Source organism: Zootoca vivipara, chromosome 5, assembly GCF_965207765.1.
Source record: "Zootoca vivipara chromosome 5, rZooViv2.hap1.1, whole genome shotgun sequence".
NCBI classification, from domain to species: domain Eukaryota; kingdom Metazoa; phylum Chordata; class Lepidosauria; order Squamata; family Lacertidae; genus Zootoca; species Zootoca vivipara.
In genome coordinates, this window is record NC_142588.1 from 24,006,543 (window position 1) to 24,034,271 (window position 27,729).

At 43.4% G+C, this 27,729-nt stretch overlaps 1 protein-coding gene and 1 long non-coding RNA gene across 3 annotated transcripts in view; one reads left to right on the plus strand and one right to left on the minus strand.

Annotated features, from left to right (window-relative positions):
* The window catches only part of CABCOCO1 (ciliary associated calcium binding coiled-coil 1), a 72,931-nt gene extending 59,423 nt beyond the window's left edge, over positions 1-13,508 (plus strand). The window contains exon 8 of one of the 2 annotated variants that reach the window (XM_035138101.3): positions 3,225-3,512. In XM_035138101.3, the coding sequence (XP_034993992.2) occupies positions 3,225-3,299 (75 nt within the window). In that variant the 3' untranslated portion in view covers positions 3,300-3,512. Of the gene's footprint in view, positions 1-3,224; positions 3,513-11,905 lie in introns of those variants that run through there. The other variant, XM_060274951.2, reaches the window with a different exon arrangement.
* On the minus strand, positions 260-26,883 carry LOC148685608 (uncharacterized). The gene is made up of 3 exons (XR_015950169.1): positions 26,732-26,883; positions 3,652-3,761; positions 260-2,379 (listed from the first exon to the last, which is right to left on the minus strand). It is a non-coding gene; the product is annotated as an uncharacterized LOC148685608 (long non-coding RNA).
* Positions 26,884-27,729: the final 846 nt, after the last annotated feature.

Here is a 27,729-nt window from a genome sequence, read left to right on the forward strand (position 1 = left end):
CTGCAGTTGCATTTTATTGCTAAAAACGTTTTCAAAAGTTACAAATCATAAAATATGCCAGAGGACAATACATAACAGCGAGGATTTGGCAGTGGTGTCCCCTGGATTCTCTGCAAAACGTAAGTGAACAAAGAATAGCAATTCCAGAAGAAAGGGCTGGAGTGGAATGCTAGATAATAATGCATAGGGTGAAAAGTGTGTTTCATGCAGCAGCATACAATTTTCCAATATAGAAAATAAACAGGACTAAAGGTCGGTGTGTGGTTTGTTTCAGTCATTAGTTTATTGTTTGGCAGATGCAAGGACAGAAGAACAAGGCAAATCAGGACTGTGCAGAGTAGGACCTACAAAGCTTTAACAAACCCCACCAGCCATGTGCTGTGGCCTACGGTATCACGTACACAACAGCTCACCCACCGCTATTCTTTTGTCCTAGCTGGGCAGGAAAAGCAGAAAAGCCTATATATGGAGAAGTGCCCTCCATAGCTAGCAGGTAGTATGATACATTGTAAGGTGTGTAGGTCTAGGCTAGATAGTACCATTCTGCAATAGTCTGCATATTCAGCTTCAGGAATAACCATCATATGACTTCCTTTGTTTGTAAGTCATATAAAGACATTTGCATTCTTGCCCTCTCATGCAGCATTAGGAAGCAGTTGAAGGACAGTCAAGCTAACCTCACACGTTTGACTTCTTTTTCAATAATTGTATAGAGGAAACAGTTCTCTTCAGTGGATTTGCAACCAACAGTTCCCTCTAACACAAATCAGGGGTACTTAATAAAATAACAATAAACACATGCCTGTTTTTAGGATGGGCCTCTTCTTTCTCCCTTCCTCCCCATCTTCTGCCCCCGGCACTATTGTGAAAAGTCAGACAGCCCCAAAAAAGTTACATTTAAAATAAAGCAATGTAGGTATTTGCATTTGCATGTTGGCAATTTGCAAAAATGTGTCAGTGGGCAAAATAAGATTTGGTTATTTTGATGTGTATCTATCTAGTGCCTGCCATTACTTGAATATTTTGTTGTTTAATCCCAATACAAGGACTGACTCTCTCTCTCCCCCCTTGCCCCCGCCCCCACCTTGTTTCTTACAAGGCTTCATATCTTTTTGGAACCAGTTTTAGGCTTAGAATAATTAAGCTGCAATCCTGTTTGCCACTCACAGGGGAGTGGTCGCATTGAACTCAGTGGGGCTTAGTCATGCATAGGATTGCAGTATTTTAAAAATGTTAAGTGTAAGACTCCCTGCTCTCTTCATTCTGTATGAGCCATTTGCTTTCTGCCCTGTTTCTGGAGCTGCTGTCTTGCTCAGCATCCCCACATATGATAAGGAGAAGGAGAAGTTCATCCTGTGATCGCTATAAAAGCAAATCTCTGGAAAACCATCTGTATTGTTGTCTATAGCCGTAAACCATTTCATTGTAGTGGGCCTTTGTCCGATTGAACAGATAACCCTCCTGTCAAAATCAAGGAGGATACTCATCAAGCCTCTGGGATTTTGGATGTCTTCTTAGGGGCAAATCCAAGGTACCCTTTTGTGCCACCTGTCTTTATGTTCCACTGTCTAACTCCCCCACTCCCGTCCTTCCTTTTTTTATTCTGGAGGATTTTATTATCTGGGCCACGTATGGTGAATGTGATACGATTCTAATCTGCATTCATTTTATTTAAGATTCATCTACTGACACCAAAAAGGGACCCAGAGCAGGGTGCAAACATTACAAAAACCACAATTTTACAATCCAGTTTACATCTTTTGTTGAGGTTCGCTATTAACACTGTCTCTGAAACAAATTGTTTCAAATTGGGTTTATAAAAATACTGTGTGGTTTTCACTAGGATCCCTATGGGCCACCAATGGGGCTTCAAACTTAAATATCAGAAGGGCACCCTGAGGATCTCTTAACAGTGAAGGCATAACTAATCTGTGTTGAATTATTTTGTTCTTTTGCACTCATGTTCAGAGACATGAGAAGTATTTAACTGGGTGAGTACAAGGTCCATTTTCCTCCATCATTTTTGTCAGAATCTCAGCAACCATTAGACATGAGGCCTTCCACCAGAAATTGGCTAAAATGGGCCACAATCTTTCTGCCTGTGCCATATTTAAAACATTGCCTACTAGTTATCTTTCACAAAGTGTTTTTTGAGCTAAATTCCATTCCAGTTCACCAAAACTTCAACAACAACATTTTGAATTCAGCAGAGAATTTGATATCAACTCTTAGATGCATTTAAACTATGTCTAAAGTAGCAGAGAGAGAAAACTGAAACCTTCATTTCTGTTGTGTTCTGTCGCTTTGCGGGCTGCTTTTGTCAACCATCTTCCCTCCACAAAAACAGGAAATTACAGAATGCAGAAAAGCATACATGTCCTACAAAAGAGATACACACATCCACATATTTAAAAGGTTACATAAATTCCAAGGCCACTGATACATTCAGCCAGCATTTGTACAAAGTTGCAGAAACAAAACAAAATGAAAGTTGCAGAAACATACTATCACTGTCAAGGAATATTTGTTGCCATCCTTGTGACATTGTTCTGAATACTGCAACGAAATCCAAGCATTCTGATGCTTGTTTGTATGATGTTCATTTACAATGAAGCTTTATGATGTTCATTTACAATGAAGCTTTAGTTGAGAGAGAGAGAAGCAACATCTAGTAAAGTACCGGTAGTTCTGGCTTGTTGTTGTGCACATTGCTTCATTACATTTCCAGTAATGCACTCTTAAGTGCAATAGATCTGCTCTAAAGATTAAACATCTGCTGTGAAGGGAGGGGAGAATGGAAAATAATTCAAATGCCAGAGGATTCTGCCTCCTCTCACCAATTTAGATTTATTGGTAAAAAGAAGTGTGCATGCACATGAAAGCTCATACCAATGACAAACTTAGTTGGTCTCTAAGGTGCTAATGGAAGGAATTTTTTAAATTTTGTTTCATCTGAGAAGGCAAGGTTACTGGTGGGGTGGAGTGAGAGATGGCTGTCACTTCCTCTTCATGACAAGCTTATATAGTGTATTGAACTATGCACACAGTAATGAGATAAAGTACTGCATTGTTGTGCAAGTACAGGCTGGGGCATCGTAACATCTGCAAAACAGGAAGATGTCCAAAGAATAATGTCTGCCTTTGCTGTAGTGAAACCATGAAGACAATGTGCAGTAGCTGATAGCTCAGTTACATCTACTTCTTCTTTAAAATTGTCTTTACAGACTGAGATTAATGAAAGGCTACAAACGCAGCAAGAGGCCTATTCTGCAAGAATAGACAAGCTGAAGAAGGCCTGAAAGAACTGAGCCAGCAGAGGGATGGTGGTGTCTTACACTTGCTATATAAAACACAGGACAGCAAGCCCTGTGATGTGTTTCTATTACCTACAGTCAGCATAATTGGGACGCTGTTTCATCATCCAGAAAGCACTGTTCTTTAGCATAGCACATCTATTTTTATATTATTTGAGTGTTCTATGAAACAAGAAATAAAATTAAACTTTAATTGTTGGTTGGTTGGTTTAAATCTGAGAGTCATCAGCGTTGTGAAATTTCCCCCTATATGTGTGTTGGTGGGAGACATTCAGAACATCCAAGGTCTTAAAAGTATTGTAACCTTCCGGGGGATCATAAACAAGCAATCTCTTACCTAGAATAGTTACGTCATCCCTTAGGGATTGATTGAGCGGTCTGTTTCAGGCCCGTGTAAGTTTTGCATGTAGCCAGTCATAAATCCATTCTGTCCCATTTCTCATTTATCTGTTTTAAAAAGAATGAGAACATGTTATTTAAAGCCATACTTTATGTCATTGGGTGCATTTCTAAACATTTTTATTATAAAATAGGCTTTTTTAGCATTGCTTTTTGAGACAAGCGCCCTATCATAAAATTCAAAGCACTCTGAAGGATAGTTTAAGGTCCAATGTTTGTACTAGTCTGGGAGGTACAAACAAGGCCAGTTAGGGCAATGAAGCAATATTGCGAATGTAGCCATATCCTAGATCTGTATAATAGTATTATGTTGTTGGCAAGTTTAATTTTCGATCCTTTTCTTAAAATTTCTTAGCATTTCTATTGCCAGACTCTCCTGAATTAATATTACCAGCTATTCAGACCATTATGCACTATGCTTGAGATCATAATGCAAAGCCCATGTTTGTCTTTTTATGGACTAGGCCTGACTTTCATCTGCTTTAGTGAACTCTGAAGATCAACTGATACCCCCTGCCACCTCCCAGGTTTTATGGAGGCCCTCGGAGCTCTATAAAACACTTTGAAGATTAAAAAAGTGCTATATAAGTGTGCAACGATGCTGATTTGTTCGACTTCACACATATGCTGGACATCTGTGCACTTAAAAAACGGCTAAGTGAAGCCCAAGTCCTGTATGATAAGAGGCCCACTAAAGTGAATAAAATTTAATTGTGTTGATTATATTAAGCACAGTTGGGACTTGATTAGGGTCTTATTGGGAAATGGAAACAAGGGACGAAAACCTGCTGGAAAGAAAAAATGAGAAAGCATTATAAATGCACACGTAACATGCAGAAGAGAATGGTTTGTTGATATGTAGGTAGACTCCATTTGGCTGCTCTTTTAACAGCTCGTCACGAATGAGACCCTTTTGGAAAGTGATGTGTCAAGGGTGGTTGGTGCCTGATGACTCATTCAGACTTGCCAGTCACCGCTTGGTGCTGCAGCTTCATTTGGTAAGCAAGATTAGGCATTTGCCAGGTTCCCAAGGCTTGTGAGGGACCACCACCCTGAAAGAGCCATCATTTGGACTTCATATGGAGCACCCAAGAAAGTCTGAGGCAACATGAGAGAATTACCCATCTGCATGTCCTACCTCTTCCATGTTAAGGAGGCTGGGGTAAGGCACGCTTCCGCGCATGCGCGAAGCGCCGATAGAGCGCTTCTGCGCGCACATGCACTGCACAGATCACATCTGCACATCCGACGCCGCGGAACCCGGATGTAAACACTTCTGGGTCTGCGTCGTTCGTAAACGGAGGTAGGCGTAAACCAAGGTTCCACTCTATTCCATATGTATTTCTTAATGATGCAAAAGACTGTCCTGTATACAGCTAACAGAAATTCCATGCTTCTTGTGCCACTGTCATTCCCTTGAAGGCCATACTACTCTAAAAAGGAACAAGGTTGGTTTTGTTTTTAAGGCTTGCAACCATAGTCTCCCAGTTCATGGTTTGTGAGTGTTTCAATCTGGTCCATTAGTTTGACCCCAAGCCCATGCAGCCTTAATCTGGTCAGTGTGAAGATGGATGGGGCTGAGACTCTGGAGGAAGCCTGCCATTTCCATAGCCTTATGATGCTTCCTTGAATGCCTTGCTTTGTGTCCCATATGACTTCCCCATCCCAAGAATGAACATGCTCAGTTGACTCATCTGGGGGGGATTTAATCAGGTTTTCTGCATCCACACCAAGAATTGGAGAAGTTGTCTTGACCAAGCTTAAAAACTCCTGCCCACACTTCTGAGAGGCTGACGACTATTATTATTACTACTACTACTACTACTACTAGGGACCCAGGTGGCGCAGGGACCCAGGTGGCGCTGTGGTTAAACCACTGAGCCTAGGGCTTGCTGATCAGAAGGTCAGCGGTTTGAATCCCTGTGACGGGGTGAGCTCCCGTTGCTTGGTCCCAGCTCCTGCCAACCTAGCAGTTCGAAAGCACGTCAAAATGCAAGTAGATAAATAGGAACCGCTACAGCGGGAAGGTAAACGACGTTTCCGTGTGCTGCTCTGGTTTGCCAGAAGCGGCTTTGTCATGCTGGCCACATGACCTGGAAGCTATACGCTGGCTCCCTCGGCCAATAATGCGAGATGAGCGCGCAACCCCAGAGTCGGTCACGACTGGACCTAATGGTCAGGGGTCGCTTTACCTTTACCTTACTACTACTACTACTACTACTACTACTACTACTATTGGCAAATTTTCATTATTTTGGGGGAAAGTAACCAGCTAATGTGGAGAACAGAACTTACAACTAGAAAACTGAGAAACTAGAAAAGTGAAAGTTGATGGATTTTTCAATGGCCTGAGCTTTTATCTAGGTAATATTTGCCCAATTATACTAATTGTTCCAGTTTTGCCCAATTTGAGTTCTATCAGCTTATTTAGATAATTTTTATTTTGATCATTTATTAACTGAATGCAGTGAGTTTATAAGCAAAGGTTGCTTTGAGCTCTCTGTGACCTTTCTGGCATGCACAATATTGCAGACTCCAAGGGATATAAGTGTACAGTATAACAATTTTTTACATCCAGCCAACATTTACAAACAGTTGCCAAAGCAGCTTCTTTCTACTGCATAAAATAACCTGTGTGACATTGGGAATCAGATACCTCACTTGCTCTTTTTGTTTGTAAACCAATCATTCAGCGTAAAATATGTCTGTATACCAAACTAACCTGATTTCCCCCTTATTCTCACTAGTACACAGATACTTTGTTAATATTATATTTTAATACCTTTTTTCAATATTAAAAGCAGGGCAAAGTTTGCATTCACATAACACCAAAATTCAGTGATTGCCAAGAATGTCCCATACAGTAAAGTCTGCTTTCAGGTTGCTAGAATATTTTTTAATAGTTTGTGGCACATTGCTGCCTGCGCATGGTCAGTTCACACATGTTGTTTCTTTGGTGTGCACATAAGGTTTTGTAAACTACCCGCCCCCCTAGCAAAAATAAATAAATTATGGTACATTCATCAGAGAGCCAAGTTTGACTGCAGTTCCCTATCAAGAGCATTTTGAGTTGCAAGCCTACATTTGCCCAGCATAATGTGTGAATGGGCTTCTCAAAAAGACTTACTTTAAATGAGGGTTTAAATTAAGTTGGGGTGGGGGGAGAGAAGGCAGGAGCCGCTGCTGGCTTTCCCAGAAACCAAATTGTCTTTTAACAGCTGGCAACTTTCAGTGTTCCATCATGGCTGCCCAATAGTGCCCTCTTGTTGTTACTATTTGCATACCAAGGCAGGACAGGACAGCTCAAGACTGGGAACTGACACTAGATCCCCCCCCCCATTCCAGAGACCTAAAAGCAGTATGAAATGTGTGCATTTGTGATGCTCCCCCACCCCCCACCCCATCCCAATAACATCTTTTCGCCAGATATCAATAATGAGTCCCATTATTTCTAGGGGTTTTGGGGTAGGGTTGCAGAAAGAAGAACGCTGGAAATCATACATTAAACCACAGACAGCAAATATGTGTCATTTCCACCATCTGTACTCTGATGCACCAACACTTTACCATATAAAACTACTGTATTATAATACCTCATTTTGTTGTTTGTGAGAGAGGCAGCAAGGTTAAGATAATAAGACGGTTGTGAGCTTGAAGAGTTGCTGCGTCTGCTGCAATTCAGCTACCTTGAATTTTCATCTGGATATTTTACAGCACTTTTTGGGTCCACAATGCTGCCCTCCGTACATAAGGATTGTTTTGCTGAATCAGACCAAAGCGCTGTCTAATCTACTGTGCCGTTTCCACTACTACCGTAGCTGCCAACATGTTGCCTCTGGGCGCTTGCAAGCATAGCCTCTCCAGCATGTTGTATTTAAGGGAAAGCCACCCTTTATACGTGGTAATTCTATTTAGAAGTCATGATTGATAGCCATTGGAAGAGCTCCTTGAGATGGGAGAGGCTGTAAAATCAATACCGTCAAAATTGGAATGAAATCTCTGCGGAGCAAGGCTTTTATATTGTGCAACTCGCCAGAAAAGATCTATGTATGCAAACATGAGAATTCCGCCTTCTAATCCTCTCCTTTGTACTATCTGGTAGATATCAACTCCAAATGTTCCATTCTGCCTCATGCTCAGATTCATAATCTTCCCCAGAGCATAATATTCAAGAATTATCAAGACTACTCACAGGGAATGATTTTGTCCCTTGATTGAGTTCCAGCAAAAAGTTCTCAGTTCTCCCCCTTGCCAAATGCATGGTGTGGATCATACAAACCATTTTTTCCCAAGCCTTATTGACCCCCCACCCCAATCCTCGCCATAATAAACGCATTTCTGCTGGGGGGGGAGGGATTTGGCAGATGTTTGCAAATGAAGGTCTACCGCAAACTATGTTTCTGCATTGCAAAACATTCCTGTTTCTAGGAAGTGGTTGCTTATTTTTATAATTCAGGGAATACAGTCAAAATACCATGCATAGCATTCCTTAATATAATACCGAGCAGCATTGTTTGCAATATCTCCTTGTAACCACTGTAGTTTTGACAGATCAGCTTAAACATATGGCACCACGTTTGGAAACCGGGCCTTGGCTTTGGAATCATATTGCAGAGCTGGAACAAATCTGCCCAGTGTTTTGGTAGGAGAGTGCTATTCATTTGTGTTGGAAATTAGCTCTGTGGGTAGTGATAGAATCACATCATGCAACGGCAAATGTAGACGCAAGATTGTAAAAGCTGTCATAAGGGGATTCTCATCTGTAATACAAACCTGACTTCCCAACCTGCATTCTTAGCATTATTTTCAGCTTTAGTTGCTTGCCACATTAGAAGTCTCTAAGCAACTTGCAAAAATTTAAAAACAAAATGTAAATCTTTTTTTTGGGGGGGAAACAAATGACAGTAGAAAACACACCAAAATCCATCAAAGAGACCTAGTGAAACAGCAGCAAAAGAAGTGCTGGATAAGCCACCAGTTCCCCCCACCCACCCCAACTATCAGGTGGACTATTCACCTGATGGCAGCTTCCAATGTGATCCTTGCTGTGGAACCATCTCCCCATTCTGACACCTCTTAAAAGTGCCTTTCTGTTTTCAGGCTTTTTGCTGGCATTTAATTTCAGCGGGTTATTTAATTTCACCTTATTTTAACACCTCCTGGGCTATCAACTACAAGTGATGTCTAAATGGTTGTACACAACCTCGAGGCTCAAGAAACAGGCAGAAGAAAAAAATATTTTGGGACTAGATAAATGTTTCTGCACATTTATGCTCCTTCATCATAACAAGGAGTAGGATTTGCAAACATTTTTTAAAATTGCAAATCTCTGCTGTTGGTGGTAATGTTACAGGCACTAGCCAGTCGGTGCCTTCCACAGCCATTCGTTCCTCCATCCAAGCTAAAACACGCCCCAAAGCATCCCCACCTCATGAATTCACCAGAAGGACACACGTGTATCTGTTCACTCAGTAAACTTCTCAGAGTATCAGGGGTGTTTTTAATCACCACTTTTAACATGTTAAATGTATTGACATACTCTGCATAAGGCGCTACATATTGAGCGTAATGCTGGTGGTCAACAAAAGAGGCTTAAAGACTGTCTGAAGGCAAATCTTTAAAAATGTAGTATAAACACTGACAACTGGGAAACCCTGGCCTGCGAGCGCTCCAGTTGGAGAACAGCCTTTACCAGAGGTGTCATGGGCTTTGAAGAAACTCGATCTCAGGACGCAAGGGAGAAATGTGCTAAGAGGAAGGCACGCTTGGCAAATCCACACCGTGATCAACCCCCGCCTGGAAACCAATGTCCCCACTGTGGAAGGACGTGTAGATCCAGAATTGGCCTCCCCAGTCACGGACCCATTGTAAAAATCGTGTTTATGGAAGACAATCTTACACAGCTACGAGTGATCGCCAAAGAAGAAGGAGGAGGAGGTGCTACATAAGACAATTTGGGGGGGTATGATGCACTTTGTGACATAATTGAGGAAGGACATATCTCAGTAGCGGGGCATGTCCTCATTTAAGTCCCTGGCTTCTCCAGGCAGGTCTGGGAAAGAGCCCTTCCTGAAACCTGGAAGGCTGTGTAGGCAATGCTGAACTAGATGGACCAATATCTGACTCGTTATAAATAGGCTTCCTGTGTTCTAATTGCATCCCACTGCATTATAGACAGTAAAAAAGGTAAAGGACCCCTGGACAGTTAAGTCCAGTCAAAGGCGACTGGGATTGTGACGCTCATCTTGCTTTCAGGCCAAGGGAGCCAGCGTTTGTCCACAGACAGTTTTCCAGGTGATGTGGCCAGCATGACTAAAACGCTTCTGGTGCAATGGAAGCCAGAGCACATGGAAATGCTGTTTACCTTCCTGCCACAGTGTTATCTATTTATCTACTTGCACTGGTGTGCTTTCGAACTGCTAGGTTGGCAGGACCTGGGACAGAGCAACGGGAGCTCACCCCGTGGCGGGGATTCGAACCGCCAACCTTCTGATCAGCAAGCCCAAGAGGCTCAGTGGTTTAGACCACAGTGCCGGACAGAGCTAAAGCTGGGCCTAAACCTTGCAGTATATGTCCTGCATCTCCTCCCCTCACCAAGCATCCCTGCAATGTCCGGGTGTGCAAAATAACACCGACACACCACACTTTCGTCTAATAACTTGAGCAGCAAGATGTTTGTGTTATTTGAAAAAATATTATGCCTGCTTTCTGGGCGCACAAGATGACATTCAGATACCGAGCGTTGATTGCTCATGGTTTATTCAGTGCCTTTAATAAAGTCTGAAGAGGTTTTCTTCTATGAGAAAATGTCTCTTTTGATTAATCAATTAAACTTGATGTTCCCCCTCTCCTCCCCAACAGTAAACACACTGGAAAAAGTATGCCCTTTGCCACCTGCCGACTAGCAGCACCTTCTTGCAACAAAGCGGAGCAAATTTTCTTCCAAGGGAAAGAGATGCGATTAGAAGTGGTAATAACAGGGCTTCGGGGCTTTAATCAATTTTGTTGGTAGATTAATCAACTAAAGGTTTGGCCTAGTATTGACAAGTACATATAGGGGACGGGCGCTTGCTGTTGTTTAGCTATGGTATTCTGCTGTGACAGAACCAGAATGCACCTCCTCCAATGTTAATGCAGCAATCCCAACTGAAGCATCTCTGACAGGTGGCCATCCAATCTCTGCCCAAAATCCTCCAAGGGGAGGAGAGACCACCACTTTCCGAGGGAGCCAGTTCCACAACAGCTATTGCTACCAGGAGGTTCTTCCTGATGTTTAGTTTGAATGAATCTCCTTTCTTGTAACTTCAAGTCATTAGCCTCCACAGCAGGAGAAACAAGTTTTCTCCATCTTCTATGTGACAGTCTATTATTATTATTATTATTATTATTATTATTATTATTATTAGCCATCCTTTATCAAGATTCCAGGGCAGTGGACAACATTAATGACACTTTTTACGGAGCACAAAAACATAATAAAAGGCATAAAAATAGACAGCATAATTATAAAATAATCATAATGACAGTCTCCCACCAACACCCACCAGCTGATTGTTTAACAGCCAAAGGCCTAGGTTAAGAGGAACGTTTTTGGCCAGCACAATAGACATGTAATGATGGTGCCAGGCAAGCCACTCTTAGATATTCAAAGATGGCTACCGCGGAACTAAGGGTAAGTCTATCGGAAATTTAGGCTGCAATCCTACACCCAGTTTCCTGGGAGTAAGCCCCATAGAACACAATGGGATTTACTTTTGATAATAATTTTTATGAGGCTATTATTGGACTGTGATTGAGAACAATGGGATTTACACTCGACCAGAAACATATACGATCGTGCCATTAATCATGGGTTTAAATTTATTGCATTTGGATGAATTGGGATTTTAATGCCTCTGTCTTCCATGGCATTGTCCTTTCTGGATGGAACCCAACATGAAGCCAAGCACTTCTCAAGCCCAGCAAAATAAATGGACTGATCTTGTTCTAACTCATATATTGGCTCATGGGGACATTAATATTTTCCTTTTTTGTCCATATGGGTTCTTTTGCCTGTGACTCGTTTTCCAAAGCATCACTGAATCTATTTGGTCGTTTAAGCATGGCTAAGTTCCATTGAGCCCCTATTATGATTTCTTAAATTTTTCTGTAGAACCTGCCGCTCATTTGTTAACCCCTTGCTATTGTTACAGATCTCATTCACACAAAAGCCTTTCTTCCATTTGAATGCTGAAGTTTTGTAAGGAAGTCATTCCGCTGGAAAGAAGTTTACAAGATCCTCAGACAAACGGTTTTAACAAAGATCAAACTCCCTTTTTTTAACATTGCCAGTTGAATTGAAAGATGGAATGGCCTAGATATAAGTCATGAATAATTTGAAAAGACTTCTCTCTTCTCTCTCTCTCTCTCTCTCTCTCTCTCTCTCTCTCTCTCTCTTTCTCGCTGAAAGCTCTCTCTCCCTCCCCTACCCTTCTCGAGGCATTGAAAGCTGAGGATTTTAGAAAAAGAGACTGAGGTGAGAAAAGGCAGTTTAATTTTGAAGATGATTATATAGGGTGTGAGTTTCCAACCTGAAGGATTTCATGACATGTTTTTTTATTATTATTATCACACGTACTACAATATTCCTGCAAGGTGCTCGGTGGGACATAAAGATGCTTTCCAGGTGCCCCCACCCTTTCAAGCAGAGTACAGGATCAGGCCTGATTCAGGAATAGAACTGTGTGGCAATGCTTTTAATTGAGACTTTTCCCTGGGCCAATTGAGAAATATGGGTATGTAGGTCAAAACAAGCAGAGAAAGAAGATGTGTGGATTGTCACTTTTCATATGTATGATTGCTCTTTTCCCGTGCACAGTGCTTTTTTCGGGGAGGGGGGTTGTGTGGGGGTTCACATATCCCTAAACATTTTGTGAATCTAAGTTTGGCCTCATTGAGGGGCAGTATTTCAATATGAGTAGGAAAATGAGAGTACCCCTAAACATTTTTTGGGGGGGGGGAAGCACTGCCCGTGTATATTAAGGAACAGACACACTAGAAATTTACATGCAAAGAGGATAATAAAAAAGGATTTAGTTATATAATTTCTAGATTCCAAAAAGAGGTTATAGAAGAAGATGTGAAGCTGCTGAAGAAACCATATAGCATATTGCTAGAATGGGAAACAAAAGAGGAGGTTAAATCAGTTATGATTAAATGCGTGCAAGATACAGGACATCATATACAATTTGAGGACTGGGGGAAAATGTGGAAGGTAAATTTGAAATTTACAGTGTTCTCTGTTGAAGGAAAATTACATGAAAATGCTGTATAGATGGTATATTACACCAGTCAAAATGGTAAAAGATGTAGATGATAACGTCACCTGTGCACACCTAAGTCCCCATCTGTTAGCCTAACTTACCTCGCAGGGTTGTTGTGAAATGGGGAGGAGGAAAAATAATTACACCACCTCAAGTTCCTTGGAAGATAAAGGTGGTCTATAGATGTAATAAATAAACACAAATAAATAAAATCCTAAGCACATCGACTTACCAGTGGTGGCTGTTGTCCATTTGGACTAGTAGCGTGAAAGGCAGGGAGGTCAACAGTAGGTGGCAGCAGAGCCAACTGCTTCTATCCTCCTCACTGCTACATTCTAGAAAGGCACACCTGAGGCTAAAGAGGAAGAAGTAGACATCCAGGGCTACCTTCTGGACTAGATGTAAGAGAGCAAGCAGGTGGACTGCTGTGGGCCTTGTTTGCCCTCCACTGACATCTGTGAGCAAGTCCCAACTGAACACAGTCGGCTTCTCTTCTGAGCAGCCATGCAGAGGACTGCACTGTTGCCGTCACCAAGCATGGCAGGGCTTACTTCTCAACATGTGTCAGCATGTTTCGGATTGTGTGGCACGTGTAGCTGCTTGGAGGGAGATTCAGACTGTGACGACATTGCGTCTACCACTGGGCTGGGGAAGGAAATGCTTCTACTAGCTCCCCCAGGGAGGCTAAACCACATGGTGGCTCTTTCTACAGCCACACAGTAGTAACTGCTGCAAGAGAAGGAGAAGGAATTCTACTTTTCCTGAGAGGAGAGAGAAGTGAGAAGATGACCCACTTTCCAAATGATTATTATTCCATCTTCAAAGTGTTTGGAGCGCTATTCCAAGCAAGTTGAAAGGACAAAGACAAAAGGCTTCCAGGACCAGCTGCACCTTCATATGTGAGATTGTGTGTGTGTGTGTGCGTGCGCTCACGCTGGCACTCAGTTCCCAGTTTTTACAAGGGATGCTGATTTCATGTTTTGAGCCTAGCCAGCCTTCTCCAAACTGGCATCTCCAGATGTTTTCAACTAACTACAACTCCCATAACCCCCAGCGAACATGCCTGGGGCTGATGGAAGCTGCAGTCCAAAACATTTGAAGGGCACCAGGCATGGGCGTACCCAGGATCAAAACTAGGGGGGGGCAAGGGGAGGGGCCAAGGCACGGAAGGGGAGGGGCCACAAAGTGGGCGGGAACGGCGAACTCGCGCTCCGCCGGGCTGTGCCCCTCCCTAGAAGCAGGGCTGGTGGCCGGAGGCGGAGCCCAGCCCAGCGGAGCGCGAGTTCAGCGTTCCCGCCCGCCCGCCGCGCCGCGCTCTCTGGATCCCCGCCGCGCTTGGCCTTGCCAGAGGGCGCGACGGGGAGCTGGAGGGAGGGCGCAGCGCGGCGGGCGGGAACGGCGAACTCGCGCTCCGCCGGGCTGTGCCCCTCCCTAGAAGCAGGGCTGGTGGGCGGAGGCGGAGCCCAGCCCAGCGGAGCGCGAGTTCGGCGTTCCTGCCCACCGCGCCGCGCTCCCTGGTTCCCCGCCGCGCTTGGCCTTGCCTGAGGGCGCGGCGGGGAGCTGGAGGGAGGGTGCAGCGCGGCGCGGCGGGAATGGCGAACTCGCGCTCCGCCGGGCTGTGCTCCGCCTCTGCCCACCAGCCCTGCTTCTAGAGTAGGGCAGCTGCCCTAACTTGCCCCGTGGTGGGTACGCCCTTGGCACCAGGTTGAAGAATATTGCTGCAGATTGAAAAAGATGAATGCAAACACATCTATCAGCTTCTCTTCCTAGTTTCACAGTAGAGCATTGATGCTTTGAATGGCATAGATCTGTAGGGCACAAGAAGAAGAGAGCTACAGTATATGTTCCACAGTGCATGTGGATGAGAAAAAAACGCTTTATCTAAGGTAGTTTTATGTAAGTATGCCAGCAGATAAACATGCCATCGTTGTTTTAAATTTGGGGGGCTTTTCAGAATCTGCTGCCTTTGTCCTCCCAAATCCAGCTGCAGATTGAACTCCCCTGCCCTCATACATATGTGCATGATTAAATGAGCCAGCTAAATATGTGCACTTTAATTCCCATGATCGTGCTGGCAAAAGGGTTTTGGCTTAACAACAACAACAACAACAACAGATTACCCTGCCTATCCGACTGGGTTGCCGCAGCTTCTCCAGGCGACTTCCAACATAAAATAAAAACACAGTGAGACGTTAAACATTAAAAACTTCCTGTTATAGGGCTGTATGTCTAAAGACAACTAGTCTGCTTTCTATGGTCTCAAGAAACTGTGCTTGCACATTAGGGCAAAACCACCAGCTTGTCAATAGCCACACATTAAGCAAAATGAACCCACCAGTGTCACAAAAGCACACAAATCCGTGCAGATAGATTTGCCACAAAATACCATGGAAAACGATCTAAAGCCAGATCGTGCACATCACCTGTTTGCAAAAACTTGCATTTCCACTGCACTAGATGAATGCTGTCTAGTACCAAGGAAAGAGAAGGTACACCTTCTGTGAACTGTTGTGGTTTCCAATGCAATGTGAGATGCTTACCTTTTTTTCCCAAAACACGATTTTTGGAGTAATAAGTTTGCTAGTTAAGCAGATCCCTGCTTGGAGGGATGGTTGCTGTCTATGATCAGAGCCACACATTGAATCTGAAATGAATTAATAGTAATTCTTTATGAAGTTCTTTCTCTGTCTTTCTCTTGCTGCCTGATTAAATGAATATTATTTCTCCTTAATTGATTTTACAAGTCATTTATCAGAGATTTATGAGAATCAACCCACTTTAGAAAGTATTAGAGAGCTTTAACGTTTGACATGTCTTCATTTATCATTTACTGCATTCTCCATTTACACCCAACATTCAGTAATCTTCCAAATATTAGGTTTTATTGAAAATACACACCATTCAGAGAAGGGTTTCCCCCGCTTTTATTATAATTTAATGATTTAAGGTGGATGGAAATCAGGGGTACTAAAAAACCCCAAAAACTCCCTCCAGAATAGTATCATAAGGCTACAGCAGGGGTGGCCAACTCCCAAGAGACTGCGATCTACTCACAGAGTTAAAAACTGGCAGTGATCTACCCCTTTTTGGGGGCTGGTTCGGGTCAAAGTTGTTGAGCTTTTTTTTTTTAGGAAGGAGGAAGGCCCATTTTGGGGGGGGGGTTCAGGTGAAAGTTGTTGAGTTTTTTCAGGGAGGAGGTAAAATGTTGAGCTTTTTTTAGGGGAGCCACAGTTGTTCAGCTTATTTGGAGGGAGCCAATGATCTACCAGTGATCTACTGCAGACATCCAGTGATTTACCAGTAGATCACGATCAACCTGTTGGACATGCCTGGGCTACAGCATCAAGAACTGCTCTTCATTACAAAGATATTTCCTAGAGTTACATCTACATTGCAGATCTTAAACTACCTTGAAACTAGTTTTAAATATGATGGATTGCCCCAAAGAAATCTGTGAACTGTGATTTTGAAGGGTTGCTGTGGGTTAGCGATTGCTTACCTTTCAAAGATTTATAGTCCCCGAGAAAATACATTTGAAATGGGCATAAATACACAGTATAGGCAGTATAGACAACAGAGGAATGCTCAGGTTCTCCAGCATTTTATCTCTATTCCCACTGATCTAGTTACAGATAGGTAGCCATGTTGGTCTGCCGTAGTTGAAACAAAATAAAAAAATTCCTTCCAGTAGCACCTTAGACACCAACTAAGTTAGTCATTGGTATGAGCCTTCGTGTGCATGCACACTTCTTCAGAAGCGTGCATGCACACGAAAGTTCATACCAATGACAAACTTAGTTGGTGTCTAAGGTGTTACTGGAATGAATTTTTTTATTTTATTCCCACTGAGTTGTCCTCAAAATGAAGTAGCCAAGTTTTACATTGCATTCCTCCCCACTCTCCCCCTCATTTCTTAATTGAGAGAATTATTTTTAAGCCTTTGGGGAAACAAGGCAACTTGTAAGAGGAGTCAGTTCATGCAGAGGCAGCATAGAATTATAGAATTGTAGACTTGGAGGGGATCACAAGGATCATCTAGTCCAACCCTCTGCAATGCAGGAATCTTTCACCCAATGTGGAGCTCAAATCCATGACCCTGAGATTTAGAGTCTCATGCCAACTGAGCTATCCTGGAAGCGGACAGTGTCTTAGCTACTAGCAGAATCCCAATGCTGACACTCAACGTTTGTATGGAGTTGGTCAAGAAGCGGAACCGAATTTCGCTTCTACAACAGATGAATTGTAGTCATTCACTAGCAGGTACCAATGTCTACCTGCGACCAGGGGGTGGTTTTTTTTTCCAGCCGGAACTCAGGCTTTGGTGAGTTCTGGCACCTATCTGGTATGTTCCTGCAGCTCTAGCATTGTGTCATGTTGGCACGGGGCATGGAAGTTGCGGGCAGCACAGCTATCGGTACAGTGGAGGGGGCAGTGTTGCAAGGCTCCGAAACCAGCACTCAACAACTTTGGGTGCTCCCAACTAAAAAAAGGTTGACAAGTTTCGGGACCTCTTTTGGAGGAGGGGCCTGCCTGAGACTAATGTACCGTATTTTTCGCTCCATATGATGCACTTGACCATAGGACACACCTAGTTTTTAGAGGAGGAAAACAAGAAAAAAATATTTTGCTTTCTTGAATTGTCCTGGGCATAGCAGCCAACTTCTAGAGGCCTAGGCGCCTTTGCCCGCCCCCCCCAATCATTAAATATTTGAGGAAGCTTCTTTTGCAAAGGGGAAAAGCTCCATTTTTTTAGGATCAGCTCAAAGTTGTGCAGGTTTTTTTGCAAATGGGAAAAGCCCCGTTTTTGGGGTGGGGGCTCAGCTCAGAGTTGTGCATCTTTTTTGCAAAGGGGGGAAAGCTCCATTTTTAGGATCAGCTCAAAGTTGCTGAGTTTCCTTGCAAAGGGAAAAAAATCCTGTTTTATGGGGTTCAACTCATAGTTCTGCAGCTTCTCTAGGAAAGGAAAGGGACCCATTTCTACAGTTTCCAGACAGATAATCTAATCAGCCATTCACATGTCTCCCTCTGCAGGGAGGGAGGCCTAGGCAATTGAGGCCTAGGCAAGGGGCCTGGAGGGGCCGGGAAGGGAGCTAGCTCTCTTATCTCCTTCCCTGATCTCTTGCAGTCAGCTGCTGAGTTGGTTCCTTTCAACGCACTCATTCCCTCTTGTTAGCCTTTAGCTCTCTTTTTTTAAAAAAAAAGCACGATCTGCCTTTAGCCCCTGGGCATTTGGCCCCAGGGACCACGCACAGACACCTCCTCTTACTTTTTAGGAGGAAAAGGTGTGTCTTATGGAACGAAAAATACAGTAATTCTAAAGGTATGCAGTGCTGTGGCAAGATAAACTTAGACCCTGGACTTGTGCCCATGACACTCAAGGAAACTTGCCCCTGTGGGGTGAGTCAGCAGGCTGAGGGAAAGAGAATTCTTTCCATGGTGCTGCCTGTATAAACTGTGTACAACAACCTCTGGGGAAACCCAGCACACCCAAGGCATACAAATGAGTTCAAAAAATGTGATGGAAATGTCAGAGCAAGAGTAAGCACATTAGTCTTTATTAAATATTGCTTTCTGATACAACCTGTGCTTTGATTTTTTTTTAAAAGACATATTACAATTACCTAAGTACAATTACCTTATTACTTTTACATCCAACTAAAATGATATAATTTTACCCCAAATATTTCCTTTCAATGACGCATTAACGCAAGAAAACAAGGAGAAGGGGGGCAACACTTTATGAAAATATTTCTACACAGTGCTAGTTAGAAAGGTAAATATTGAGCCCCTGGACATCATCCTCTAAGGACATCATCCTCTAAGGGCAAAAAGGCACCTAAGTATGGATGCGAAACAAAAACAGCAACAGTAATAATAACAACTTGACAGAGAATCATTTATTAGCTCTCTGTAAGTGCCAATTTGCATGAAAGGACTTAATGCATTATTGAAACACTCCCTTTCATCACCTAGCAGGGTAGATCTACGCAGGGATGGGATCTCTTCCCTCTCTGTGTCAATTTCGTCGGGGCAAAAGGCCAATCAGCTGGAATAAAATGGATATGGTGCCCTTCAGGTATTAATGATGACTGAGCTCCCCTTTCTCCCCGACCGCAAACTGGATTAATGTGGAATGAACTTGGCTGTTTCCCAAGCAGGTGGAAAATACCTCGGCTTATTTCCAAACCAATTTGAATTGGTTCCAAGCCCACCCATCCCAGCTAGATCTCAAAGCTTCTCCCGCCCACCCATTATCCTCCAAAACCCTCCCTCTTTGCCCTCACCCAAAAGCAGAAAGTGTGGAGATCTCTCTTGCCTTCTGACAGGTGCTTTCACAACAGCCAGTGGGGGTGAGTGGAGAGGAAATGGCAATGTAGTTATCAGGACAAAGTGATGGAGTTTCTCCTTGGTGAAATTTCGCAGCTTCTCCAGAACAACCCTCCTTTTTTCCGTGCACGCTCAGTTGGATCAAGACAAGAATGCTTTAGAAAGCCAATGTCTTTCAATGCTTTCATCAGGTCTCTTAACTCCTGATTTATGGCACAGGGAGAACTGGCAGGAGGTGATCGAGCTATTAAAAATATATATTTCTACACATTTCTAACTGATAAGGGCTTTGCCGAGAAGAGGAGATATTTAAACAGTAGATTCATAGAGAAAATAATGGCCTTTTCTTTTTAAAGGCTAATTGCTAAAATAGCCGTCTTGTAATGCCACCCCAATATCACACATGAATCAGGAGTGTTCTATTTTTGGCCAGGCAGTACAAATGGAGATGATAAAATTGCTTTGTCATCATTGCTATTTATATGGCATCACATGCCTGACTACCCAGAAATTTGCATCCCCCCCCATCGCCACCAGTAATGCAATAAAGAAACACAGTTATCGCTTATACTGAACCCTGTTGCAGCAAGAGGTGCAGGCCCCGATCCAGCCACATAAAAGTGCAGCAATCTCAGACCATTGCCAATCAGAAAGGAGTCACGGGGTCTTGATTTGGTCTATCCCCATCCTCACTTCCTCTTCCAAAGTGATTAAATTGCCAGTTGATGAGACTATGCACATTCAACCCTGGCTCCTGGATCAGCCTCGGAATGGCACACCCATTTTTGCACACATGGGTCCTCATCCAGCTGAAGTTTGGGGAGCAGATGCCACCAGCTGAGTCCATGAACAGGCACAACAGCCAATTAAAGTATACTGGGAGAGCATGCATGTACACACACACACACACACACACACACACACACACACACACACACTACCCAGCAGACACTGCTTGCATTTTGCAAGCATAATTTGATGGCCACTCCAAATTTCCTCAGTTGAAGGAAATTCATACATGTAATTATTATATCCTGCTTTCCCTTTCCAGCAGCTCAAGGCAGCTTTTCTGGTTCTTCTCCCCAATTTTATCCTCACAACAACTACCCCCATGGGTTAGACTAGACTGAGAGATGGTCATTGAGCTTGATGGCTGAGTGGGGTTTTGAGTCTAGGTCTCCCCACTCTCTGGCATTCTAACTGCTCCATCACTTCCATATTATCCCACTGTATGGTCCTGGCTGATACTACCAACCCCCCTCCTACTCTACTTGAGATTTGTTCCAGCTAGTAAAGAGGAAATTGATAAACACCAGGTGCTTTGCATCCTTTTAGGGTTTGCCTTGCCATCATCCATTTGTGGCTATAGACAGATAAGGTATATTCGATGCACAAATAAATGTTTTTAGGCACTTGCAATCTTGTAGCCAGGAATTGTGAAGAAGAAAAAAATTGTCTCAGACTGCAGTCTATGAAATCAGAGATGATGATAATAAATAATAATAATAATAATAATAATAATTTATACCCCACCCATCTGGCTGGGTTTCCCTAGCCACTCTTGGTGGCTCCCAACAGATTTAAAACAGAATCAAACATTAAAAACTTCCCTAAACAGGGCTGCCTTCAGATGTCTTCTAAAAGTCAGGTGGTTGTTTATTTCCTTGACATCTGATGGGAGGGCATTCCACAGGGCGGGTGCTACTACCAGGAAGGCCCTCTGCCTGGTTTATACCATCACTCTTATTTAATTATTTATGTGCCGCTTAACCACAATCTTCTCCTAAGTGTACAGCAAACGCAGTACAAAAAAGGAAGCCCAGGAGAACCACTGTTCATGATGAACAACCCTGTGATCCAGGTCGCTGTGAATCTTGTTTTACTCTTGGGGAAGAAAAGGTCTGAGATCATGATCTAAATTCATGCCTGAGCAGGAATGTGAACCGTAGATGAACATAGATGTTCTAATTCAAACTCAACGCTTGTGTTATAGAAAAACACTGCTTGGGGCTCGTAGACTCACTAATGGAGGTATCGAAATCATAAGGGGTCACAGAGAGAAACTGAAATTTTACATGCAACATCCAAGAAACTCTGATCACTAAACTAAGTTTGAAAGGCGCTGAATCTGACTGCACTTTTGCAAATGAGATTTGAAAGAGCTTTCTTGCTTCACTTCTTAATATGAATGTTAAGAAGTTATTGGGCAGATGGCTCATTCACATTCTCATCCATAATGACAACAAGCAGGTGGTCACACCAGTGGTGCAAGGGTGGGGCAGCTCAAAGACCATTCAAGATTCATGTCTGAAAACACTCCTCAAAACATAAGCATAGATATAATTCCCTACATTTCTGATGCCCAGAGGTAAGTACCAGTTAGGGGCACCACCTCTGAATTTTGCAGTTCTCCAACCAACCAGTGTGTAAAAAAATTGCTTATAGATGTAATAGGGGAAAGTGTGCATTAGAAAAATCCATATACTAGTAAAAAAAACAACTCATTACTTTAGGAGAAAATGTGTACCTTAGGGGGGAATTGTATATGAAAAGGTGTGCATTAAGAGAAATGTGCACCAGTATGCATATATATATATAATATTCAAACTGATGCAGAAATATTGCAAACTGGGGTTAAGCATGGAAAACTAAGAAACACAGAAAGTGACAGATTTCTCCATCTCATGCCAAAACAGCACTCGGTCTCTGCATAGCAGGCTTGGAAGAACCCTAAGGTTTGCAGAAATACAAAAATTTGATAGAAACCCCCCCCCCCAAAGGAAGATCCCAGAAACAGCTCAGTGAGGATGGAATCTTCTCTGTGGCCATGAAATACTGACTGTATGGGGGGGACGGGGGGACTATCCTGGAAAGCAGCATGGCTCACTGACTAGAACAAGTCACAAAGGAACACTCAGCACTGCAAGATTCTGTTGCAAATCCCACTTGCAGCTATAGATGCCAGTTCCCAACAATTATACCCCGCTCTCCCAATGCACTGTCACAGATTGAGCATTAATGAGAAACAGAATTCAGAATGAAGCTATGCAGATAGCGACGGTCGTCTTCTCAATGGCTGAGCGTCATGCAGGGCAAATAATTGATTCAGGAGTGTCAAACGCAAGCGTTCCCATTTATTTACTTATTTTCCCCTGCATTCATTCCTAGAGAGGAAAAGGCAAAAATGCTGTGCTTGGGGACCCTGCTAAAACCTGCCCAGCTCCCAGCCTTCACTGGCAAAGCTCTTTGTGTGGGGCTTCCCTCATTCTGCACATTATTGATGGCCATTTTGCTAGTACAAAGTAAGTGGCATAGGACATTTCTCGATCTCCAGTATCATTTGGGAAAAGAAAGGGCCTTGTAAGGTAGAGCAAAGGCAAGTCGTTATATTTGCAAAACTGGGAATAGCTCAAGGGGGTGGGGACTGGAGATGAGATGGAGTCAGTTTAGATCAGAGGTCATTTTGCTGCAGTGTTGACCCATCTAGCCGCAGTGCTTATTGCAATTTAATCGTTGTGCTATGCCTTTGTGTTCAGGGCATTCTGGGATTCTGACCATCCATTCAACCTCTTTTTAACTGAAGCTGGCTGGGCAAAAGCCAATCCACTTTTGCTTTTCAAAATAGAAAGAAAGAAAAACAACAAAAATCAACCCTGTATAAACAGAAATTAATAAAATTAGCAACAGATGCTGAAACAGCAAAAATCTGATGCTGGCTGACTCCCCACCCCCACCACCCGCTCCATTCTGTCTCTATTTCTTTCTCTCCCCAAGACAATTTAGAAAGCTAATCTGGATGCCAATTGGTATTTCAAGAAACATATGTATACAAGATGTCACTGCCACAATCTGTTCCATTTTGGAGTGATGCTCATATTTTCTTGCAAGTACTTTAGCACGTTTTGGTTAGCAGGCATGTTTTATGCCAGGTAAACTATGTGCATACCATCTGGCCAATGCAGAAGAGATGTTGCACCTCTTTTCCTGACTCCTAGCTGTGACTAAAACATGTGGCTTCAGCTATCTATGCACCTCATTCCTGGAGTTTTTGAAACTAGTGTAGAACCCATTTATTTGGCATGTAGGTGGCAATGGTCTGGGTGTCTTGTCCACTAGGTAGCATCTAGAAAGCAGTGTCCAGGGATGCTTTCTAGGTTCTGCTGAAGGTATATTGTTTATCGTAGAGGTGAATCCAGCCCAGCCATTTGTTTGAGCACCAGACACTGCTTGCATCTACTGCTGCATTGCCAATAATATCCAATGTATGCAGAAATAAATAAGGAGCTAGGGGTGTTCACAATAGAGTTTGAACCACCTCAAACACTAAATGCAAGCTTTGGATGGAGGGTGTGCCAGCACCCGAGGTTGTGCTTGACTGACTGGGCTACAGCTTCTCCAAGGACAGCAAGCTGCCCAAATGTGTCTTCTTGCAAAATAGGCTCACGTGCGCCAATATGTGAAAACGCCAAAACTGTGCAAACCAGGCGTTAAGCTCAGAGATCGGTGAACGCCGGGTGGGGTTGTGATAATTTGAGAAAATGTAAAACCAGATGTGCCTGGGAGAAAGTAACTAAGCATATCTTTTTACTGTTGAAACGTGGAGCTTTCTTGTGAGATTGCTATGAATGCTGTTAATATGTGCTAGCATGGTATGTTGATTAGTGATATTTAGAACCAGTATCCATCGAAGCGTACACAGAACATTCCCTTGATGCCTTATTTTATGTTTGTCTTGTAGGACAATGGCCTGGTTTGCATGTCACGCTAAGCCAAGCCATGGTTTACCATAGCTGTGTGGGCGAAGCCACAGTTTGGTTAATGGGTCGCCTGAACCCGGATTTATGGCTAAGTTCTCTCCAGACTCACCACAAGCAATGCTTGTTGCTGGTTAAAGCTTATGGAGAGGGAGCTTGACCACGAACCCAGGTTCAGGCACCCCGCAAAGCCAAATGTTGGCTTAGCACAGCAGCAAAAAGTTCGTAGCTGCAATTTCCTTTCTAGGTGCCTGCAGTTCTACTAAGCCACAGTTCTGCTTAGTGTGATGTGTGAACCAGACTCTGGTCCAAGAACAATACATATCCACTGTTTGAAGAGATCAAAAGGAAAAGTAAGTAAGAAAAAGTAGCAGGAACTTCTTATATAATTCTCATTTAAAGAAAGGTTAAAATGTGCCCTTAACCTTTACTAAGTTTAGCAAGTTCTCACTCTTTCCATTTCACAGGCAAGTTTGCTTTTTGACAAAACCAAGGCTAACTTTTGACAAAAGTTCACCTGCAAAGTTCTGTGAAGTATTTATTAACAAGCATTTGACATACAGAAAACTTGGCAAGGCAAAACAAGGGGGAGACTGGTTAACTTGTAATTATGCACACACACAAAAACACCCCATGATTTGTATTGCAAATGCTTTGTAGGAAGCAATTCATAAATGAAATGAAATAGATAAATCATGATTGCTGAGGGTCTGTCACTCGCTGCCGCCCCCAACTCCTAAGGAATAGACCTTAGCAGAAATCATATTCAGTATTATTCATCATATATATGCCTGGTTTGCTCAAAACAAGAAACCAAACCACTGTTTGAGCATGTGGGTTTCTGGAGAGCAGCTGAAGGCCACATCGTTCCACATTGCAGACAATCAATATGTCCTCACTCCAGACAAACCACAAGCTGTAGCCAAGGTTTGTTGTATTTCTTACTGCTCATGGAGACAAACCATGAGCCAGGGTGCAGATGACATGGCTTAGCTCACAGCTGTGCTGTAACAGTAATAGCAGAGGATGAGCTAAGCAACCACACTCTCCTCTCTGGGAATGTCAAAGAAATAAACTACAGTCGTACCTTAGTTCTTGAATAGAATCAGTTCCGGAAGTCCGTTCGACTTCCGAAAACATTCAAAAACCAAGGTGCAGCTTCGGATTGGCTATAGGAGCTTCCTGCACTCAGCTGGAAGCCACAGAAGCTGTGTCAGAGGTGCGATCCTCCACTCGCGGCTGCAGCGGGGGCGGCACAATTGTTCGCTTGTGGCGGCGGCGGCACCACGATCCTCTGCTCGCAGGTGTCTTTTTGTCACCTTCCTCAGAAATGGCACCCGGGGCAGGCCGCCCCTTCTTCCTCCACCAGTGTTTATGAGCTAAAACATTCAAGTCACAAAGCATCCCAGAACCAAGGTATGACTGTATCAGAATTTTAGGAGACATCTGAAGGCAGCCCTATACAAGAAAGTTTTAAATGTGGGGTGCTTTTACTGTAGTTTTAAAATTTGCTAGAAGCTGCTCAGAGTGGCTGGGACAGCCCAGTCAGAGGGGCGGCATATAAATAACAAATTATTATTGTATTATTACTTGCACATTTGAGCTAAGCCAGGCATAGGCAAACTCCGGGCCTCCAGATGTTTGGGACTACAATTCCCATCATCCCTAGCTAACAGGACCAGTGGTCAGGGATGGTGGGAATTGTAGTCCCAAACATCTGGAGGCCCGGAGTTTGCCTATGCCTGAGCTAAGCCATGGTTTGGCATAGGGTTACATTGCAAAGTAGGCCATAGTGAAAATTCACCCCTTTTGGTGATGTGTCTCAAGGACTGTATGCTCCTTTTTAAACAGATGAGGGTGCTGTTAGTTTGGACATTTTTAATACCCATTGGGTGGAAGAGGTGGAGATGCAGAGGGGGAAGGGGAAGGGGAAAACACTCTCCCTTCTCCCAAAATGGATGATCAGCACTGTACATCCTTAGGTGCATAATAATAATAATAATAATAATAATAATAATAATAATAATATTCTACCATGCACCATTTTCACGTAGACAGAAGCCAATCCAGAGGGTGACCATTCTTGTGCAGATGGTTTTTGCTAGATCGAGAGAATTTCCTGCAGCCACCCCACCCAGATTAACCATGTTGTAGACCCCTGTTTGGACTGTATGTTATCAGACTGCAAGTGGGTGACTGCAGATTTAAAAAACCTCCTGCACTAATCAACCCATTGAGGAGGAATGGCCTAGCCTAGTGCTTCCCCCCCCCATGTGCTCCTTTTCTGCAACAGAATGGGATTACAGAGAGGAACATGCAAAATACAAACTTCCCACTGGAAATTTTGTGGCAGATTCTCAGTGTGGCTGCAACACATGATTATTCTGCAGAGCGACTCTTGTTTGCTGTGTTACACTCTGTTAATTTCTTCTGTAATGATTATAAACATTAACAAAAAAATTTATTGCAAATAGAGCCACCCACTCCAGATTAATCTGACCTATATATTTCCAGGGAAATGATAAAGAAGGATTTTGGTATAAAGGTATCAAAAACTTATAGTTGTCTTTGTTTATGCAACAGTCCAGCAACCAAACAGAATGAGAGCAAGAAACAAAAGTTTGAGGCTACTTACTGAACGTCTCCCTGCAAGGGACCTTCCTTGAAGCTTTAGCTCAGCCAAGTGGAGACACCTGCTGTTTGTTGTTGCAACTTCACTAACAATGCATCAAAGGTTCAGAAAGTTGAAATTAACTGCACCTTGCCTCTTAACTGCCAGAAGCCCAAGTATGACACATCAAAGGTTCTGGGAAAATAATCCACTCAGTTTAAGTTCTTTCCTAAATTTAGCCTGCATTTCAGAGAATAGCTGGCTGAGTAATTACTTAAATTGTATTTACTTAAAATAGATAACACACACACACCAAAAAAAAAAATGTATGCAGGGCTGTCCAGGGATCAAAAGAGCTCTTTGTTGAGTCATCACCTGCCTTTTAAGTGATTTTTTAAAAAGTATATATACTACTGAAGCCTCAACGTAGGGCATTTTATTGAAAGGTGGTGTGAGGTTGCCCCTAGCTGAAAGAAAGCCAAATGATTGTTATATTGGGAGAGCCAGATGCAAATTCTCAATCAGCTATCAAGTTCACTGGCTGATCTTGGGCCCCTCACTTGTCTCTCAGCCTCACCTACCTTGTTATGCTGGTGAAATGGAGGAGGAGAACCGTGCATGGCGATGAGCTCCTTGGAGGAAAGATGAGATATACATTTAATACATAAATAAATAGCTCCAGAGCTATTTTTCTTGAAAAAGAGGTGCCAGAATTGACCATGAACACACCTCTCTTGCTCTCTTAGAATGGCAATGGCGCCCACCTGAGAGCAGGTGTGGAGGAAGGGGGGTGGGGTGGCATGGGCCGCCCTGGGTGTTACCACTGAGAGGGGTGACAAAATGCCGGGCGACACTCACCACCGTGGCTTGGGCGTGCGCAGGCTCTACGCTGCCCAAAAGGTCCGCCTGCTGCTCCCCCCCCAGTTGTAGGGTGGCGGAGTGGGAGGAGCAGGCAGACTCTGGAGGCCCCGCGGAGCCTCCCGTCCCTATGGGCAGTTCGCCCCGCCCTCACCCCACCCCTA